Source organism: Pararge aegeria, chromosome 21, assembly GCF_905163445.1.
Source record: "Pararge aegeria chromosome 21, ilParAegt1.1, whole genome shotgun sequence".
NCBI classification, from domain to species: domain Eukaryota; kingdom Metazoa; phylum Arthropoda; class Insecta; order Lepidoptera; family Nymphalidae; genus Pararge; species Pararge aegeria.
Genome location: NC_053200.1, coordinates 2,446,596 through 2,463,884, shown reverse-complemented (window position 1 = coordinate 2,463,884; position 17,289 = coordinate 2,446,596). Strand labels below are relative to the sequence as shown.

General features: G+C 35.3%; 1 protein-coding gene across 2 annotated transcripts; it reads left to right on the top strand.

Annotated features, from left to right (window-relative positions):
* The first annotated feature begins 1,193 nt into the window (after positions 1-1,193).
* Positions 1,194-17,289, top strand: LOC120633089 (CCHC-type zinc finger protein CG3800-like). Of its 2 annotated transcripts, none has more exons than XM_039903196.1 (3): positions 1,194-1,361; positions 9,934-10,114; positions 16,324-17,289. In XM_039903196.1, the coding sequence occupies exons 2-3, from the start codon at positions 9,936-9,938 to the stop codon at positions 16,580-16,582; spliced, it is 438 nt and encodes a 145-aa protein (XP_039759130.1). In that variant the 5' UTR covers positions 1,194-1,361; positions 9,934-9,935; the 3' UTR covers positions 16,583-17,289. The 2 variants fall into 2 exon arrangements, with proteins under 2 accessions (XP_039759130.1, XP_039759131.1); XM_039903197.1 differs by lacking the exon at positions 1,194-1,361 and adding an exon at positions 3,616-3,637.

Below are 17,289 nucleotides of genomic sequence, written 5' to 3'. Positions count from 1 at the left end.
TTACTTGGCACCTACTAAAAAATGCAGAAAATATAAATCTTACTCTTTAGTTGTTTTAGGACGTCAGTTTTTTGTTCATTTTTTTTACAATCATCGAAGGTACTTTTGCTTTTAGCAAACATACATCACAAAGCAGTTAAAAATTGTTAGACCTATTTAGTTCACACATCAGTAATCCCTGATATATAAATCCCTCAAAAAAAATATTGCTATGATGGGATTCCCAGCAGATGTGAAACCTCAAATTTTGAATGTAAGAAATATCGAGTACTTAACAATAAGACATAAAAGATTCTTATTATTAAAAGTACTCTTTCTTTATATTTACTTATTTGTTAATTTTATAAAATACCTAATATAATTAACAAATAAGTAAATATGCAGCGGATCAGAGGGGGTATGGCGGCTAACGGGCCGATTATAGTGTCAAGGCGCGTGAATCGATGACACGCATCTGCAATAATATAAAAATAAATCGAATAACTGTCGAAATGTTTAGTAAAAGAATGTAAATAAAAATATACTTTTTAAGGCGGGTGATTTTCATTTAAAAATCGCGCTACTTTTAATAACCGTCCGACTGCCATAAAACTTGACCTATTTGTCTTTTTGTAATTTGCGATTACAGCGAACAAAATTGATAAGTGATTTTAAATATCAGTATTAACTATAAGTACAAATGGACGACGCAACTAGAACGCTACCTACGGAGAAAAAATCATTGAGTCGAGTTTGTAGCTCTAGATTAACAGTGGAGGCAAGTAAGAGGAGGCGAAACCGAAGTTTATCAGTGTCGTCAACTTCATTAAATTCGTCAGACTCAGAAACAAGAGCAAATTGGCGCCGTAAAAGTATTAAAACATCACACTCTGGTACGTTACATTATAATTTAGTGCTAAACTAACCTAACATTTTTTTTTAATCTCTGAAGTACTAAGTATTATCAGATAAGAAACGAAATTCTGCACTACGATTTACGCAGTAACCAATCTCAAATAAACATATTATTAATATATTTTTTTCCGATATTACTCAAGGAAATGTGTTCGTGTTTTTTATTCGTAACATAATGTGTATAAAGCATAGTTTAAAATCATTTTATAACAATCACCTAGTGGGCTAGTTATCTCAGTCAATTTTCACTACTGGCAACCGGTTTCACTATAACGCATTCATAACTTTTTTATTTTCGTGTCTATGCTCAAAAATGTCTTTTACGCATTCGTAGTGATGGTGGCTGGCTTCCTTGCAAACATAGCGTCATAAATTTCGTTTAATTTGTAAAAAATCTTAATTATTCGATCGCATAACGATCGTATTTATAGTGAAATAAGTGAATAAGAAGTTTTCATAGCAAATAGGTAAGTGTTAAGTGGAAATTTGTGCTCCAAACCGCGCGCTGCCGGTACCCTACACGTGGTTAGGCTAAATTACCGTGTACAAACTTGCATTCGGTATGTGTTTTTACACGTCTGCGATGAATTACAGTGTGTAGGCGTACACCTTTCGTATTTTTGTATGAAACACTGTTTTATTTCGAGTCAAAAGTCCGTGTTTAGGTTGTTTGATGAACGTGGTTGTTCCGACATCGAGCTACATCGACACGCATAGCTGTTTAGAAATTTAAGGTAATTTGTCACTGTAAACAGCGATCCTAGTGTTTTTGATCATCATTCGGAGGGTTTGAATGAATCAGATATATCGTACAGGACTTAGTTTGTATTACCGTCTGTAGGTAGTGTTTGGTATGCCATGTAATCAACTTTTCTTTTTTTTTTCCACATGACGCATCTAAATGTCATAACTGCTGCTGGGAAAGAACTAATAATTACAGCACTGTGTACAGTTGGAAGATAATGATCCATGAAACTTAATATTGAATTTTATTCAGTTAACCCCCATAAGACCTTTATAACCTTGTCAAAGTAAATAGTGTTCTTATAGTAGTGTAGCAACGATTGAAGCAATTAACATGATAAATGAAGTATTCAGTATTATTAGCATAAATCAAGTGCATTTTACAATGATAAGTTGTAATAATATTAATTTTGAAATAACCTCACAAATTTATGTATTTTGTAGTCCTAACCTAACACATTTTAGTCATTTCACTAAACCTTAAAAAATTTTTTTTAATGTATCTCAGTAGGTATTGTTTCAATGTTACACGTTTTTTTTGGCATCTGTGCAAAATTTATCTCTTCCTCCCAGTGTAGCCCTAATTGTAGCAATTTATATATGACAGGTGGATCAGACAGCTTTGGGGGTTTTAGGGTCACATAGTGTATCCAGACTACTCTGTTGGCAAAATAAATGTCTATGGATTTTTATCTTGAATATACAACATGGTTTGGGCTTTATAGTGCCTCTCTTCCTTCCTATGCTTTTTAGAGCTTGGCAAGCTTATGATCATCATCATATCAATCCATTACAAGCCCACTACCGGGCACTGGTCTCCTCCAACAATAAGAAGGGTATAGGCCGTATTCCGACGTTCCGGCCCAGTGCAGAACGGTGGACTCATGGAGCTTATGATGTTAGTATACTGAATACCTAACGATAATTACTATCTAAATGCTTATATTTGTAGCCTAAGCCCACCAACCGTGGTTTGAATAACACGGTGGGTCTAAGCTCTGCATAGTCCCAGTGAAAGGCTAGTGTCTAATAGGGGATCATTAATTAGAAGGGTTATGAAATTGCATCTTTATTTTTTAATATCTTTATTAGCTTATCATTCATGGTAAACACTAATTTTCGGCCAATTATTCTTCTATTACTAGTTAGGCTGTATCTGCAATCTTACATGTTGATAAGTGATGATGTCTAAGATGGTAACAGGCAGGAGGTGTGGCAGTTATATTTAACCCATACTGTAATCAACACCATGCTGAATTGCTGAATCTCTTGCGGGGCATATCTGGTGGTTGGTGGTGGTTTTTTTTTGCTTTGAAGAGCTACATAGATTTTTAATAGTTGTTCTGTCATTGTATTGAATAGTATGACATACCTGACTATTCTTGGAAAACAGTTTAAATTAGTCATCTATTGTCCATATATATTTTTGCTATTGTGGTTCTTGCCTTTGACATTCATTTTTAACAGTGACCTGAACAATGACTTTCAGAACATCTGCAGCTAACATTTTATTACCAATAACAAATATTTACATTTATAATAAACAGTTAATTTCAAAGGTGCCTCACACAACACTATTATGAACCATGTGAATAATAAGTTCTTTTGTTTTAGACTGTTGCATATAAATGTATAGATGAATTGCACCTGTGTTCATAAACATTAATATATATATTTGTGAATGTAAAATAAACTGAGTATGAAAATAAAAGTAAAAAAAATATTCCTACCTTATTACTTTCACACTTCACCTATTTCTGAACTTTCAAAATGTACCACTAACACAGATAACTAAGCTATGGCACTTCATTTTAGAAAGTTGATAAAGAAAATTGTAGCAGCCAACTAGATGTAAGAAAATCATTTCAACTTTCACTGTAAACCTAGTTATTGTTTTTCTAAATTTTTTTCTATGTTTTATTAGCCATTTATTTTTATTATTACTATTATAATATACATATATTTGCAATAGTGTATTTTCTCAGGCATTTGGATAAGGGTGAGATTTAGAACAAATTTTATGTTCAGTCATTTTTAACTATAGATGAAAAATAGCTTTTAGCTAAGCTTTTCTGATTTTGATCTCTGGAATGCACCTGGATCATTTTGGAGCTGCTTTAATATTGAAGGAAAAATTTGTGAGGAAACTTGTATGCCTGAGAATTTTCCATAATGTTCTCAAAGGTTCATGAATTTTCCAATTTTGTATAAATGGGCAACTGGTAGTAGAGTCTCTACAATGTGTGTTTGTTTGTCTCTTGATGTTTCAAAAGTCCTTATATTAGGCATACTTAAAATAAACAATAAATACTACTCATTATAAATTTGATTTACACAAAATTCCCCATTTTGACTCAAATATATAGATAGAGCTCCCTCTTTCTAAGCTCATGTACATTATTGCCTGAATCTGATTTGCAAATGAGTTAAATAGAGTTAAACTATCAATACTATCTGACTTACTAAGTTTTTTACTGCCATCATATATTGTCACTAGCTGCTAGCTATTTGGCTGCTTAGTAAACCAAACACACACTTGCATTTATAATATTTATAGTCGTAAAAATGTAATAGGCCCGTTTTGACATTTGTCATCGCGACGTAACTAGTTATGGAACCATAAGACTCGGGACTCGATACTCACGATAAATCAATTCAAGTTTGTATCAGTACTTGATTGATATTATTATGTATTGTAAAGTGTTCGTTCGTTCAAAGCATTCCTTTAACTTCACAACCAATACGCGTGACTGGCTGTTGATTATACGTCCACTTTTCAACATGTTGAAACAGAGTTAGTACTATATAACAACAAACACAAAAATCGAGTCAAATCACTATGTTTAAAATAATGTCCAAAATAGAAGAGCCATAGTTAACGTAATAGTAAACAATATATATCAAACTTAAACGAGCGCACAGTCAACTTTACAAGATGAGGAACGAAAAACTGCGCAGTGCGCGCGGGGACGCTTCAGTCATGTGCCGCTTGGTCAGACACATCAACTCTCATTATTTAGAACCCATTTTGAGAACCAAGCTGATTCTTTGCAGTAAAGATAACTACACAATATTTAATTTCGATATTCAGTAAAATGGTTACAGCTCTAGTATAAAAAAAAAAAGACTGAGAACGTAACTGTTTTCGGAACGTTTCGCAAGAATTATAAATTGCATGCTACTATAAAGTAAGCGCAAAAAGAATACTCGCGATATATTCTTTCATATTATTTAACGTCCCAAAAAAAATTACGTATTTTTTAAAACACTGTATGTAATTGATTTTTATTTTATTGTTTCTTTCAGTTTCGTTCCAAGTTACATTCTATGGTCTTGCACAAATGTCAAAACGGGCCTATTACATTTTTACGACTATAGTAAGGATGTCAACGGCAAAAAAACACAGTAGGTAACCAACAGCATATCAAAAATCAGGCAAACTAAAAAAAAAACAGAAATCCCCAGACTTTGCTATATCCAAGAAACTATTTGTTATGAAACAGTTAATCTTTATAATTTATCTTATCACCAAGCATTTAAAATTCTCAGTAAATACCCACCTAATTTCACCTTGTAATTCATTAAAATTGCCTCGCTAGTCTTATATGTAACCAATCTAATCTATATAAATAAACAAAATTGAGGTGTCTGTATGTGGTTCCCAAACAACTAACCTTAGTACAGCTCACTATAGCACTAGAGTGAGAACAAAACCCAAAATTTTTATTAATTTTTCTTTTGTTTGTAATCAAATCTAAAGCTAATTTGGAATGACTGAATCGATTTTGATGGAACTTTCACAGCCAGCTGTCAAAATTCTAATGTTAGGGTTTGAAAGATAGTTAGTTTTTTTTTTTAAAGAAGTGACATTTACATTTAGAACATAATATAGTCCTTTTATGGTATTGAAATACATTTTAAACTTATACACCCTTTGTCTGCTGGGAGGCTCCGGCCATGGCCAGCTACCACAAAGCGTTGTGGTAAGATGTCGCGTGGAAACCGATTAGTGGTGTATAGTATTAATTTAATATAACTACCTACCATTCAGTGGCGTGCATAAAGCTTTTGATCAGGGTATGCATAAAGCAGGAAAAAGGCATAAAATTTAAAAATTCTACTTTACGAGTCATATCAAAAAAATTAGTAGGCAATGCTTTCGCGCATGTATGAAATGCACGCCACTGTTATATCATGATACCACTAATTGGTTAGCCCGCTACCATCCTAGGCTTCATCACCACTGACCATCATGTGAGTTAGTAGTCAAGGGCCAACTTGTAGTGGATTGAAAAAAAACTTTTTGCGGGTAAAAAGATAAGCTTTAAAATTCAAATCAATTCTAATACTTGTAATTAATTAAAAATGGATAGCCTCCTAAGTAGTGTTACATGTATAATATAGATGATAACTTATCAGTTTGCCCATACCTATACCTAATTATTAAATGTATTTTTTTTATTTTTTTAACAATTTATTTATTGATTCTTTATCGCGATCATTATCGATCGGAATCGATGCCGCATGTCTATATTTATTGAAAGGCTACCTACTTATACTCTTAAGCCTAGTTCGCACTATGTTAGTATTTTAGTCTAGTAGCAAGAAATTTATTAGATAAAAATACTCGCTACTGTCCAGAAATCGTAGTGCGAACTAGACACTACGTACCTATTTAAATAAAGAGTTTATATAAGAATTACGCATATATAACTTCTTCATCGATTTTGGTGAAATTTGGCACATATTTTGTCCTAGCTGCGTTGACTTCAGAATTGGGTCTAAGGCTTCGCTCGTTACCAATTTTTAATCTTACCACGGGAACTATTTGAGAGATCGGTATAGAAAGTATCTGTCATTTTCCATAGCATAGGCAACATGCATTACAAATTTCAAAGCTGTCTGCCCGCGGCTTAGCTCGAAAACAATTCAATTTTCCCTCTGGAATCGGGATAAAAGGTAGTAGCCTATGTTCTTTTCCATGTCAAAGGCTAAATGCATCCCAAATTGCATCCAAATCCGTTCAGCCGATGTTGTGTGATTGAGTAACAAGCATCCACACTTTCACATTTATAATATTAGTAGGATTCTTACGCCTGGAAAAGCATCTGGTTTCCGCGGCATTGAATTCAATAGTGTTTGTAGTCTATGCACGAACTATCTGTTAAAGCGACATTAACGCATACGCGAGTCTAAAGCTGACTTATCGGTTGCACTGATATAATAAGACTAGGTATATTTAATACGTTACACCTATTCGCAATATTATGACATACAGCTTCAAGCAGCTTTTTTAGTTTAATTCCAAAAACCTTAGGCTGCACCTCCACGAGCGAGAGGAGAATTGAACTTTATTTACTTTGTTTAATACTCAAATTCTTTCACAACTCAATAGCCAGCTGTTTTAGCGGGAAGTTTCTAAAATAAAAATCGATATTACGAGCAATATAAACAAATTAAATGGTTTATATTTTTCTAAGATTAATATTTACGTTTGTTAAATTCCGACACTGTTTAATTATATGTATACTTTGAAATATATGTACCTTGTACGTACCCCGTTCGCCATGATCTTGTCGCATACGCCTCTTATCAGCCAGGGTCAAGCGCCCACGTCACGAATGAGAGTGCGAATTGCTAATAATTAGTCGAAGTTGCGCCTTGTCATACTGATGGGCGTGGTCGCGAGAGAGAAAGGGACGCAGCTAGAGGACAATGACCGTGCGGACCGTATTCGGTGTATCCGTGACCTTAGATCGGTTAGGAATGACGTTCGCTATGTTACCGCTGAAGGTCTTTCGCCATAAAATCAATTAGATTTAATAATATTTTTTTGCATTAACGAGTTTTTTATGTCGACCAACCACGTTCATGGTCGATACGTGATGATTCAACGGTGTTGTCAGATAAGATATTGAATTTTAACGTTGAAGATGGGGTAAAAAAAACAACGGGCTAAGTTTGTAGTGGACTTCTTCTTAGACCAGGGCGTGTTTGAAACCCTCGTAGCTTTAGTTATAAGTTTACGAATATGATTATCGCCATCATCTCACTTCTATGTCATATTTCACACGTAATGTACGCATCAAAAGTGCCATCTATGTACCTATTTGAAAATTTTGTCTTTGACTTTAACAGTGGCTACCTGTTGCATAGTTAGTGCAAAAAGGTGTGTTCCAGCCTCCACATTTATTTACGTTGTCTACAAATCCGCACTCTGCCAATGTAGTGGACAACTGCCTAAAATCGTCTCATTCTAAAGAGAGACCGTGCTCTGTAGTGGGCCGTTTATTTTGTCGCATGGTATTTTGTAAATATAAGCGGTTTAAATTATGGTATACTAGCTATTGCCCGCGACTTCGTCTGCGTTTGATTTCGTTTTCCGTAAGTATTCAGTATCGCGAAGCCTTAAATCAGGGGTTTGCTGCTGTCCACTGAGGAGTTCTGTCCTTCCTCTATCTCCAACCAAAGTAACCAAAAACAGTTGGTGCAAAATTAAACACATATTATACCTACCTCTTTAGTACAAAAATAATTATTTAAATCGGTTATATTTTGTCGGAGTTTAGGTGTAAAATCGTCAAACACTCATCGCTCTCCCAAAGTAACCAAGTCGGGATAAAAAGTATCCTGTATTACTTCTAATACTTCCAAGAAAATGTTAAGTAGTTTTAGCGTGAAAGCGTAACAAATAAACTTACATTGACATTTATAATATTAGTAGGGAGAGTAGCCAATGAGAGCAAATCGGTACATGTAACATTTACACTTAGGCGAGAAACATGTCCACCAGTAAAGCTAAACTGCAAAGTTATCCCTCAAGATAATAACGCAAAATACTTGGGCATGCACCTAGACAGAAAACTTACATGGCAAAAACATATTTGGACAAAGCGGAAACAACTAGATGGAAAATTGCGGTCACTGAACTGGTTATTGGGACGCCAATCACAACTAAATCCCAACAGCAAGATGCTAGTGTATAAAACTACCATAAAACCTATCTGGACTTACGGAATACAGTTGTGGGGAACTGCCAGCAATAGCAATATAGATATCCTGGAAAGATTCCAGACCAAAGCTCTGAGAACAATGTTTGGCATCCCTCATTGTATAAGTAATAGATACATATACTTCGACTTCGGCCTAAAAACAGTTCGGCAGGAAATAACCCAACACAGCCTGAAGTATCAAGAGAAGCTGACCGTCCATGTAAACAAACTGGCACACGCTCTAAGTGGAGAAGATGCTCTTCAGTATACCCGGCTAAAAAGAAGTGACATACCGAGCCTACATAAAAGATTTACCACTTGACAACAAGAGAGTCGTGTGAAAAGAATTTTCACACAAGTGTGGCTCTTGAGGAAAACATAAACTGAGAAATCAAACAAAGAAGTGGCTTATTGTTGGAAAACAGATTGCCATGAAGCAGAAATCATCAAAAAAAAAAAAAAAGTAGGGATTAATGTGCCGTTAATGGGATGATGATGACCCGATTTGAATAGTATTGAATTCGTGAACTGCTGTTATTATTCCAGTTCGAACTTCCAGGGCTAACTTGCGCGTCACTCGATGTTAGCCACTTTTATTACGACGCTTTCATCTTGACTTCATCGTTCACCAACCGTCTTGCTTATGTACTTTTTAACAAGCTGAAAAAAAGGGCAATAATCCGCATGAGAGCACTAAATTTCTCTTTTCTATGGAGGACTGTTTCCCGTAGTAGGTCTGTGCTTTTAGTTGTTGTAGAGCATAACCGGTAAAGTAAGAGATGTGTTACTTCTACTTCCAAGCAGCCTTGATGTCTGATGGGCGTGGTTTCTGGTGTAATTACAGAAACATAAGGCCATACCTTCGCCTCAGGTTGGCTAAAGATTTTTTATTTGCGTAACTAACGAAGTACCTTTTATTACGTTACCAAAAGAAATTCAGCGACGGATGAAAAGTAGCTATTCTATTTGGTCTTTCGAATTCAAGGGCCATCGTATCGTCAAATAAAATAAAATACGTGACGCTAACGATTATTAGCGTAACGTGTACAAAATGTATTAATGTATTATGAGCACAAAGTCAGGAATCCCGGACGTGCGTCAGAAGTGAGAAGTAGAATGTACATTTTCTTTTTTTAATTTATTGTTTAATTAATGTAAGACGACTTTACACCGTTCAGTATCCAATAAGATCTAAGTGTTCGCATTTTAACACTGTGGTGTCTTAGAAGATGCAGCCCAATGAGACCGGAGCCTGTGCTACGGCTAGCATTATTCAATTACATTGTTGGTTTTTGTTTAACAGAAATGAGTTCAAGCGTGTGCTACAAGTGCAACAGGACCGGCCATTTCGCGCGCGAATGTACGCAGGGGGGCGTGGGTGCACGCGACTCTGGGTTCAACCGCCAGCGCGAAAAGTGCTTCAAGTGCAACCGCACCGGACACTTCGCAAGAGACTGCAAGGAGGAAGCCGACCGTTGCTACAGGTAAGCGCAAGGAGATGGGTTTAAGCGTGCTACAAGTGCAACAAGGTTAAAGACACTTGCGATAACGGCAGCGCGGCTAGCAATATCTAAATAAGGTTTAAGGTTTAAGGTTTAAGATCTTTATTTCTCAGAAGAATTACATAAAAATTCGCTTATTGAGAAAACATTAATTAACTTACAAGTTCTATTACATAGTGTGAGCGTACATTATAGAGGGTATTAACAATTATTACTAATAACAAAAACAAAAATGATCTTAAAAGTGGGTGGTTACAAAACTACTAAACAGAAACACAACTCTAAAACAAAGATCATCGAATACTAGAAAGGACTTACAGTGACACATTACTTATTAAGTAAAATTTTAGTTTTTTCTTGAAAATAAACATAGATTTAGCTTCTTTTATATCAGATGGTAGCTTATTGTAAATCTGCGCTCCTTCAAATATAATATTTTTGTGGCCATAGTTAGTGCGAGGTTTATTATGCAATAAGAGGTGGCTCGCGCGTCGGAGAGAACGTTTTTGTACTTGAATTTTTTTCGTAAAAGTTATTTTCGAATGTATGTCTTTATTAAGTATTTTACGAATTAATATAGAGGTGTTATAGATATACGTTTGTCTTATGTTGAGTAATTTTGTTTCTTTATATATTTTGTTGGTTGGCGTTAGAAAATCATAGTGAAATAATATTTTAATTAATTTATTTTGTGCTATTTGAATTCTATTTAAATTTGTTTTTGCCGCTGTCCCCCATAACTCAATTAAATAATCGATATGTGGTTTAACAAGGGAGTTATATATAGTGTACCTTACATTTTTTGGAAGACAGTGAACGATGCCACGCAGGCATCCCATCAAAGATGACAGTTTATTGCGAAGCTTGTCTAGGTGATGTCTCCATGTCAGATGCTTGTCAAGGATTAAGCCGAGATATTTTTGGCTGTCAGATTTAACTAAAGTGTCATTAGAGATAGTGAGAGGGTCATAATTATGAATTGTCTTATTTTTTGGAGCAAATATAACATAATTTGTTTTTGAAGTATTTATGGTAAGAAGGTTGCATTGAAACCATACGTTAAGATTATTTAAATCATTTTGTGCATCTTTCATAATGGAATTTATAGATCCACCAAAGTAAACAAGAACAGTGTCATCAGCATATAAGGATATATCACCTTTTAGACCTATTTCGTGTATGTTATTTATATAAATAAGGAAGAGCAAGGGACCTAAAATCGAGCCTTGTGGCACGCCACAAGTTATTGAAGCAGGACCACTACAATTTTTACCTATTTTTACTATTTGAGACCGATTTGCGAGATATGATTTTAATATTTCGTAAGCTTTACCATTAATACCAATACTATTTAATTTGTTAAGAAGCAAGTTGTGACTGACAGTGTCGAAAGCTTTTTTAAGATCTATGAATATTCCCACAACTATTTGTTTTTTATCAATTTGCAGTTTCATATTGGTCACAAGATCTATAGCTGCTGATATAGTACTCGATTTAGATCTAAAGCCATATTGTTTTTCATATAGAAAATTAATTGAATTTAAATATTGTATAAGCCTGCTATATATTGCCTTTTCAAAAATTTTTGATAATACTGGCAATACTGAAATAGGTCGGTAATTACCAGGATCAGACTTACTACCGGATTTAAAAATTGGAGAAACTTTAGCAACCTTAAGAGTATCGGGAAAAAGGCCCTGATCAAAGCAATGATTTATGCATATCGTTAGTTTTTCAGCTAAAACATTCTTTATGCACTTGATTGCCTTAGAACTGACACCATCAATGCCCAAAGCTGTATTAGTATTAAGATCGTCAATTAACTTAGAAACCTCAGTTAAAGTTACTGGAGACATCTGAGATAGGCCTGCATCAGAGCATCGTTGATTTGGTAGCGTATAAGTTTCATTCTGATGATATTTTATAGGTATACTATTTGCTAAGGTTGACCCGACAGTCGAAAAATAATTATTGAAGGATTCACATATTCGTTGGGGGTTAGTAATTGTATCATTAACTATATTTAACTTTGTTGGAGAACAGATTTCTTTAATTTTATTATTAGAGAGGCTGTTTAATAAATTCCACATTTTCATAGGTTTTTTTGTACATTCTTTGAATGCTTTTATGTAATATTCTCTCTTTACTTTTTGGATCTTCTCAGTCACAGCATTTCTTTGTTTCAAAAAGTCATGCTTTATTTGGTCGTCTTTTGGTGACATTTTATGTTGATGCCATAAAGCATTTCTTTTATCAATATCAATGAGTATATTTTTATTAATCCAATCATTTCTCGGTGGGTTTAATATTTTGGTTTTCTTTATTTTACTCGTCTTAATACTGTTAGTTAATATAGTTTCTAAATCTGAGAAGTTTGTGATGTTGCCTTCCATTTCTTTTTCCACTCTTTTAAATAACATTTTGTAGTCCAGTGCTTCGTATTCGATTTTCTTTTTAGTTACAGGTTTGTATTTCTCCACTTCCAAATACAATTGCTTGTGATCCGAGATACTTGATTCTATGACAGCCATATGAAAAACATGACTTTTTAAGTTAGTAGACGCATGATCCAATAAAGTTTTAGTTGTAGACGTTTCTCGCGTGCAATACTTAGCTTCAACCTTATTTAGTAGACTAAACCCGTTTTCTTTTAGCATTTCTTTATAATCCATTGTCATTCTGTCAGAGCGTAAAAGATCAAGATTGTAATCTCCAAAGACAATAACTCGTTTTCTTTTTTGAAGTTGACTCGAATATGTTTCAAGAAAGCTTTTGATGTTGGTGCGATCAGGATTATATATAACACCAATATCCAGACAGTAGTCACTTACATGTATCCAGAGATAATGCATGCCGGCTATACACAGTTCTTCAGTTATATTATGTTTTAGGTTATCGTGAGCAAAGATAGAAACTCCGCCACCTTTTGTGTTTTCTCTATAATTATAATAGTGGGTATATCCGGGTAATAGAAGTCTCTTAGCTTCGTCTTTAGATTTAATCCATGTTTCAGTTATTACAATAAACTGTATTTGTGTATGGAAAGAGTGTAATATGCATTTTAATTCATCAAATTTACCTGGTTTAAGAATACTGCGAGCATTAAAGTAAAAGAAGCATAACCTTTTATTTGTAATAGAGATATTTGCATAATTAGTGGTAATTTCATAGGATATTTTATTATTGTTTTGTAAAGTTTTGTCAGATTCTTGTTGAGTTATGTTTATTGCTTGTAGTTTTTTGGCTGAAATTTTACAATTTTGGGTACTCCCTTTATGTATTTTATACCAATACTATTTTCACCATTTTTTTGACGTTGCTCCAATTCTTCTTTAAGTTTCTTGAAATTTGCCTGCTGATTGAGAGTCTGATCAGAGAAAACTTTGATGTTATCTACTAGCATATTATTTTTATTTCGCAGTATTGTTTTTACTAAATTAGGTCCATTAAAGACCGCTTTGATAGGTCGATTTTTATTAGCGTTATATTTTCCTAAACGAATAACTTTAATAGGCTCTGGACTATCTTTAGCTATTGATCTTATTACTCTTAAGACTTCATGTTTGTCTGAAGACTGTCTTTCCTGAGAGTTATCGCAATTAGGTTCACTAATTCCTGTAAGTATAATATTCTGCTCCCTGATCTTCCGCTCTTGTATTTCATGAATTATGTCTTCATATGTAAAGTTTATTAAAGGAGTTGTTGCGGTAGATTTAATTTGCTGGACATCAGTCTCTAATGCTAAAATTTTCTCTTGAGACTCTTTTGCCGAGTTTGTGAGTTCTAACAATTGTGACTTCATTGTGTTTTGTGCTAATACTAGACTTTCTGTTGTTTCTTTTATTGACGCAATATCTTGGGAAATTTTTGACATACTTTCCTTTTGGACAGAAGTAAATTGAGTAAGGAAATTCATCATGACATCCATCTTGTTTTGTATTTCTGACAACTCTTGTCGAAGGTCGTGGTCATCCTGTGGAATTTTCCTCTTATTTCGGAAAGTAATTCTTGGTTCTTCGGGCATAGCTTGAAAAAGTTTTGGACTCGATAAATTGGGTTGCGAGCCACTTCGCCGCTCATTGGAGTCACTTCCAGTAGGTGAGCGTAGTTGGTTCGACATAATATTAAAGATCCGTGGTAATTGTAAACTCGTTCACTTGCTGCGTACGCCGAAGCAAGACCAAAAATAAATTTGTCTCTCTTACCCGAGGTGGGGAGGGACGCAGGGTACACCGATAGTTTGTAGCTGCAGAGTAGCCAGTAGTCTTAAAGGTCAATTCACTTACAATGAGATAACTGCTTTAGAATAATTAACGTAAGATTTAATTTTGAGCACTATAACAATTAAATATTTTAATTTGATTTGTAAACACGTCCGTTCTGTATGCACGCTCACGCTTCTGTCGCTCTAAATCCCCCAACAACATGCTCATCTGCCAAGGCACGGCAGCAGGGAATAGGAGACGTGTACTCGAATTTATTATTAGTAATTTACTATTTGTCCATATTAATTTTTAAATGTGTTTAACATTTCAATGAATGAAAAAATATTTTCCTTCATATTTTAGAAATTATTGGCAGGAGACAAAAATTTTATCCCCCGATTATGTCTACTGACCAGTGTTGAAATTTACTTTGTCCACATGCCAAAGACGGAAAAATAAATTATTATTTCGATACAATGCTTGGATAGTTGATAAAGCTGTGGGAATGATAACATTTTCCTTTCCAAAACATTTCCCCGGGGAGATAAAGGTCCGCCCATGCAGCCAACATGGGCAGAAATTTATCTCCCCGTGCAGGGACAATTAGTGTTGCCAACTATTTTAAAGAGAAATAGGGTGAATCTGATTCCGGAGAGCCTCGATAAAAATCACAGTACTTTGCAGTTTTTTGTGCATATTGCGCAACAATAAATTCTATGATTGCAAACAATTACATTTTAAGGTGGTTGCGTTTTAGGTTGAGTTGGGGAGACCAACATTTTAACATTAATAACTATAAATTTTGGGTTATGACTGGTATTAGTATAGTAAACATTGTCTAATCAAGAATATTTTACCGTAGTCTATTAGTATAATAGAATATAAAATACGCCTGCATGAAGTGGAGTAGAATACCTTATTTTTGTGTCGGGTAACCCTAGGTATAACTAGTTATACCTAGGGTCATAAGATCGAATCGGTGAGGGAAAAGTTTAAGGACAACGGCCACTTAGGAGTGACCGAAACAGGGTACCGTGGCTACAGGTAAACACACACATAGAGACGAGTTAAAGCGTGCCACAAGTGCAACAAGGGAGGACCAAAGCGTAAATGCGGGAACAACAAGGCTTATCTTGGGCACGAAAAGTGTTTTAGTATGATCGATAAGATAATATTCTTGTTCGTATTAATTTAAATGGTGTATTTACATTTAGAGAAATAATGGTTATTTCTCTGTATTTCTACTAATTCTTCGAAAAGTTCTTTCTTTTTACTTCCATGATGTTTGTTTTGTGCTGGTTTTTTTTTTCAATATTTGTTTCATATAATTATTATAAAAACGATGAAACATTCTAAAAATGTACTATATAGCAAATCTCGAAAGTAACATATTCGGTAAGGTCATTTTACTGAAATCAGTATATTTTAACAATGATAATTGAATTCAAATATTAAGGATATTCGCCGGTTCAAACTTAATCGACCGGTCTTGACCGTGACCCCCAAACAATCACGTGATCTCGCGGCACGTGTTTTAGAATTGGCCGTGTGATGTGACGTAAGTTGAGAAATATCCGTGAATCTAGAGAATTCTTGGTACAAAAAACATTTATAAAGAACTAGCTGTTGCCCGCGACTTCGTCCGCATTTATTATTTTTAGTTTTTTGACAAAAAGGCTTAGGAACTTTTTGTCTCGGGATAAAAGTATCTTCCTGTAGGGCTAACGCAACGATTTAAATATGGTCATCAATCACCGTCCTATTAAATAAGATGACATAATAGGTAGAGATAATATCTAATGGCGCGCATGTCAGCCGTGTAAGATGGAAGCTACCTATGTATCTTTTTATACAAAGAACATTCTGACCACGTTGTCCTAGCCAGTCACTTTGAAAAATGTCCTTTATCCTATGTTATGCAGGTTTATTCATACGAAAGAACACGTTTGGTGTTAGAGTATTAAGGTGCCCCTTTGTGGTTTGCAGATGTAACGGCACGGGGCACATAGCGCGCGAGTGCGCGCAGAGCCCCGACGAGCCCTCGTGTTACAACTGCAACAAGACGGGGCACATCGCGCGGAACTGCCCCGAGGGCGGGCGCGAGTCGTCGTCGGGCCAGACGTGCTATAACTGCAACAAGGCCGGCCACATCTCGCGCAACTGCCCCGACGGCACCAAGACGTGCTACGTGTGCGGCAAGCCCGGCCACATCTCGCGCGACTGCGACGAGTCGGAGCGGAACTAACACACGCACCGCCCACACCGTATAACAATAAACTATGTATATTATGATGCCACGCACGGACTGTAAGCAAAGGACGCGATACGCGACACTAGATCGGACGACCGCAGACGTACGACATGAAATTAAAGCAACGGAATTATAAGACAGAGTAGACGCAGGACGGCGTTGTCGCGAGACTGAGCAGCATGGATCGTTGACTTGTACATAGACTCCGCCGGCGCGGGCTCTCGCCGTAGGTTAATGTTTGTTCTTGCACGTGAACGAGTTGTGTTTTTAAATCATTTAATAATCGTGAATGAACTATTGATGAGGTAGCGTTACAGTTTTTAGCAATACAGAGTATATATTTAATATATTTTGTACAGATTTATTTGTCAAAAGATAAATTGGATGCTGGCGTATGATGCGTTTTCACTGAGGAGAGGAGGAGACCCCACCGGACTCTCTTGTTCGTCTAGTAGTAGCCTTACTTGTTTGTGGTGTGACGGAACTCGGAGCTGTTCACCTGTGACCATTTCATTTTGTTTTCTATCAATTCCTTTGTTTATGAGGTCCTGCTGACTTGTGGAGAATTCAGTGGTTAATTAATTATTAGAATTTCATCAATCAGTATATTTTTTATTTTGTTATCCCTTAATATGCCTGTATAATTGAATGTACAATATCAGCTTGCAGTGGGAGATAATAAACATCTTGCCTTATTTTTC